The sequence below is a fragment of the Ascaphus truei genome, chromosome 20, assembly GCF_040206685.1.
Source record: "Ascaphus truei isolate aAscTru1 chromosome 20, aAscTru1.hap1, whole genome shotgun sequence".
NCBI classification, from domain to species: domain Eukaryota; kingdom Metazoa; phylum Chordata; class Amphibia; order Anura; family Ascaphidae; genus Ascaphus; species Ascaphus truei.
In genome coordinates, this window is record NC_134502.1 from 21010416 (window position 1) to 21015549 (window position 5134).

Here is a 5134-nt window from a genome sequence, read left to right on the forward strand (position 1 = left end):
AAGAATAATGTAGTTGGGTAATCACTAACCTCAGCAATAAAAATTAATAAGCCATCAAACTAATTTGTAGCAGAAAAAGTGAACATCATTGAAAAGTCCCAGTAAGAATAAATTTGAGCATAAGTAGTGTATTTCTACTCAGGTTTATAAAATGCTCCCTAATTCAATGTTTCCTTCATACTACGACGTATCATTGCTTTAGGATTAAACACCTACAAAGTCTTTTTAACCATGTGCTGTATTTGTATGTTCTGTTTATTTATAAAGTTTCACACAGTATAATTAGCAGGTGATTGGGAAAAAGATCCATAAAATAGGTGAGGTATAATTACAGTAAGGAAAGGATTTCCAGCCCCAATATGTGTCCTGAGAGTTACAGATGTGGTACACGGCATGTACAACAAAGGGGATCCTATCACAGCCCAAAATGCAACATCATTATTAAAGAGTACGACTGTAAAGAAAACCAGTAAATTATTCCACAGATTGGTGCATACAGTTAATTTTCCTATTGTCAGAGTTGACAAAACAGATGTATTGTAGCCAGACTCATTGTTCCTAGAGATAACAGAACATATCCTGTTATAACTCAGAATATCCCATAGTTCCAATATGATTCAGTGAGGGTGGGGAGCCGTGTTGGTCCTTTCCGCCATGTAGTAACAAAGGAGGGAGAGGGAGTGAGGGGACATGACACATTTTATTGGACAAACAAGTAGTTGATATTTTGCGAGCTTTCAAACTTAAAGAAGTATTATATACAGTGTTTGTAAGAGGGATATCTGGTTGGAGTGGATGTTAAAATTCAGTGGTAGTGACAGAGAAGAATATCCCAACATATCCCATCATATCCCATCATATCCCATCATATCCCATCACATCCCAACACATCCCAACATATCCCACCAGAGGAAACAATGACGCCGGCTACATCTGCAAATATCTCTGCCGTTATCACTTCTATTTTAAGTTTCAATTGAACCATACAATGTTTATATCGTTTTGTGGTTTGTATTAGGAACCATTAACCAAAGGGAAGATTTATCCCAAGTAACGTCAATTTATTTTATTATTTTTCCTCCAATTGGATCATTGGGCAGTGACACAATATGTGCGCCTGCATTACTTGTACTTCATATCTTTAAGCACATGGGGAGAAGAAGGGAATAGTTGGTACGCACAAAAAGGGGTAAATTACCTCTGAAGCCTCATTTTCTTTACGTGTTATACAGATATAACCAGATTTACCCTCCCAGAAGCCGTCGGAAAAACTATGTGTGAGAAGCAAGAGAAACCTGATTGCCATTATTTAGAGTCACAAATTACTTTATTTTGCCACTTATGAGACATCAGTGCACTTATGAGACATCAGTACTCCTTCTCCAACTCTTTGTGGTGATCCCTTATCTTCTCCCAAAGTACTCCTTCTCCAATGTTTCACTGGGGTTTTGTTTGTTTTCCTCTGGATATAAATACTGGAAGTGCAAATATATAAGTCATGTACAGTATCTGTCATCTAAATATTTCATAGGTTGAACTTGATGGACATATTGTATTCTTTTAACCTCATCTAGAATATGTACTGTATGTAACATGTTTCCGCTATTCTGTCCCTATCCCTAATCTGTTTTTTTTAGCAAATATATATAAATATATATTGTGTGTATATTTATATATATATATATATATATATATATATATTTAAACATATATATATTTATTATACAAAGTACAATAAAGCATAGTGTACTTTGTGTACCATTAATATATCAAGGCTTTTATGTCTTATATGTATTATACAGATGCAGCGGCCATTATTTTAACAAATCATGGTGCCGTTTTCGTGTGTGCGCTGCTGTACTCCACGCGGCATGAACGCGGCCAATCGCCCCAGGGACACGTGTTTATCGTGGTTGCATTGTTTGAATTCATGGATTGTGTGCAATTTAATGCAACGAATTGAATTAATTGTAATGTGTACAGTACTTTGCTACTGTGTAAATTTCAGGTGTTTAAAAGCAAGAACACTCAAATGCCATTTTATGCACTCGCCTGCACTCGCGTCTTAAGGCGATACGGATGGACGAAATCCCGCACAATGACATGGGTATTCCGAGGTATACGCCGCGAGATTTGTTAAAATAATGGCCGCTGCATCTGTATATCTGAATAAACTCTTTCTTCTTGCAGCACGAGAACTGATATTTAATATGAAGATCTCCTTTTACTCTAACATCTCACAATGCTCTGGGAGAATCTGACCACAGTTACAGAATTTCTGCTTCTGGGATTTCCAGCAATTCACAACTTCAAGATCTTACTCTTCCTTATCTTCCTTCTGTTATTCATTTGCACCTTAGCTGGAAATGTCCTGATCATTGTCTTGGTGTCAACCAGTCACAAGCTCCGTAGGCCCATGTACTTCTTTCTCAGTCACCTGTCCCTGTCTGACATCTTGCTAACCACAGATATTGTGCCTAACATGCTAAACGTAATAATGGTAGAAAGGGGCGTTATCTCTCTCACTGGCTGCATCTCTCAATTTTTCCTATTTGCTACCTCAGCAGTTGCTGAATGTTTCCTCCTTACAGTGATGTCTTATGATAGATACCTGGCCATCTGCCACCCATTGCGGTACTCTGCTATTATGGACTTTAAACTTTGCTGCCAAATGTTTGTTTGGTCTTGGGCCTTAGGTTTTATGGCAGCACTAAGTATGGTTATTTTGGTTTGTTCATTTCAGTTATGTAACCCCAATGTCATTGACCATTTCTTCTGTGATTTAACCCCTCTCTTAGAACATTTGTGCTCAAACAGATTCATTGCTGATACATTATTATCTTTTCTAGGCATCCCTTGTGTTATTCTCCCATTTTTCTTCATCATTGTGACTTATATCTGTATCACCCTCACCATCCTCAGGATTTCCTCCACCACTGGGAGACAGAAAGCCTTCTCCACCTGCAGCTCTCACCTGGCCGTTGTGTGCACATATTATGGGACACTGATTGCTAAATATGTGGTTCCATCCAAAGGACAGTCATTGACTGTAATGAAAATCACTTCTCTTCTGTACACAGTCGCCACCCCGTTATTCAATCCCATCATCTATACTCTGAGGAATAAGGAGATCCAGGCAGCTCTGTGGAAATGTATCAGTATAAGGGTACCAACATATATTGAGTAGCATGAGATAAACTACAGAAGGTCAATTCTATCGGGTTGTGTTCAAAGCGGTAAAAGAAGCATCTTTACTGAAAGATATAGTAGTTGCAGTAAGGATACCTCTTATAACCTGTAGTTTTGCTGTTACAGTATATTGAAATTAAAGCAAATATGCATCAACAAAGGTATTTCAGCACCATTATTCTCCTCAAGCAACAGTGCTAGATTTGGACAGTGATAATATGGAGCTATATAATTGAATGTATAACAAAATGTATAAAAATAAATATAATTATTAGATAACAGGAATAGCTTGAAAACCTTCAGGAAACTTTCTTAATAGTACACAGACAGAACCCTAACACCAATTAATAAACTCATACCTCAGAAATCCAGAACATAAGCCAGTGGGCCAGTGGGAGCCTTGATTTATTTCATGGACATTATCGGAACCTAATTGTTTTCATAATACCTCTGATACTGAAATGTAACAAATCTTTTATTCTGTGAAAATTGGGATTCTACGTGTACATAACAGGATACTAATTTGAACAAATTCTGTTTAAAATATTTGCAGGATTGTCATTTTCCCTCCCACCTCCTTCACTCAAAACTCACTGGGGCCCAGGTCATGGCTGAGTCATGGACCTTGCAATTGCCCCCCTCCATCTCCACTCAATAGCTCATTGGGGCCCTGATTATGGCTTTTCCACCCTTCAATTTAACAAACTCCCTCTTCTGTCAAGAGTACACTGAGTCTAGATAATGTCTGTAGTCCTGGGCCCGGTTATCTTGTCGGAGGGTCTACACTTTGGTCTAATGTTGGTCTCTGCAACAGGGGGAAGCCTGTTACAAAAAAACTATGGCTGTTGGGTATCAGCCAACAAGAGGATTATCCAATCATGGAATAGGCTGGAGAATTTACGAGTCCAACATACAGTCCACAATTGTTGACAAATTCATCTAATGTACCTCAGTACAATGGCATTTGAAGCAGGAGAGACTACAGATGTGGCCAAAGTTAAATTCCCTGCTGCTAGGGAAATCTGCAGAATCAATGCTGATTGATGTTCGATCCAGAAATATGAACAACTAAAGCATTCGACAAAAGAGAAACGTACCCAATGCTACATCCAAAATGACAAAAAATACATAGTTAAATACTTAGAAAGTTAATCACTGCGCTTCTCCCATTGGGCTAACAATAAATGGGGAAATAAATATACATAGTGAAACCTAAATCTGTAAGACAAAGGAGACTTTGGTTACATCCTTTGATCAAATAATGACAAGCCTGCTACCAACATCAAGGTAAGTCTCAATAGTAGGTCAATATGCTAAATGCAAACAAATGAACTTTGAAATATACCCTGAAGTGGTTAATAAACTAAGTGTAAGCTAATGTAACTTAGTACAGTTAAAAAGTGGTATATACACTGGCGACACACTTTATTCGAGCTCGGCTGGTCCCACGAATTCGGGTATACCCGGGTGTATTGAGGTTTGTGACTGTTTTCTGCCCGAGTGCATTGAGGTATTTTCCAGGCAGGGATTGAAGCATTTTATTCCCGCTGGCTGCAATACTACACAGTATATATATATATACTGCATTACAATTCATGAATTTATGCCATCTGGTAGACACGCGAAGCATTGCAGCCTATTAAATCCTAGTCATTATCATTTAACAGATCAGCCGCCCGTCAGCCAGGCATGAACCCAGGCTGGGAAGGCAAACGCAACGGGGCTTGTCAGAGGTGAGGAGCGGCGCATTCCAGGTATCTGCCAGGTACAAACGGGGCATTTGCACGAATAAAGTGTGTCGGTGCAGTACCAGTAAAGATACTTACATGTATGCAAGTAAAGTGAAAAGTGAATTACAGGGACCTTATTGGGAGATTACAGTGTATACCTTGAAAAAGAAGGGACTAACCTCCCATAAGCTGCTCAATAAGCAGCTACAGGTGGA

General features: G+C 38.7%; 1 protein-coding gene across 1 annotated transcript; it reads left to right on the plus strand.

The window, feature by feature from the left end:
• The first annotated feature begins 2242 nt into the window (after window positions 1-2242).
• Window positions 2243-3246, plus strand: LOC142471012 (olfactory receptor 11A1-like). The gene has a single exon (XM_075577810.1). The coding sequence runs from the start codon at window positions 2243-2245 to the stop codon at window positions 3185-3187; it is 945 nt and encodes a 314-aa protein (XP_075433925.1). The 3' UTR covers window positions 3188-3246.
• The last annotated feature ends 1888 nt before the right edge of the window (window positions 3247-5134 follow it).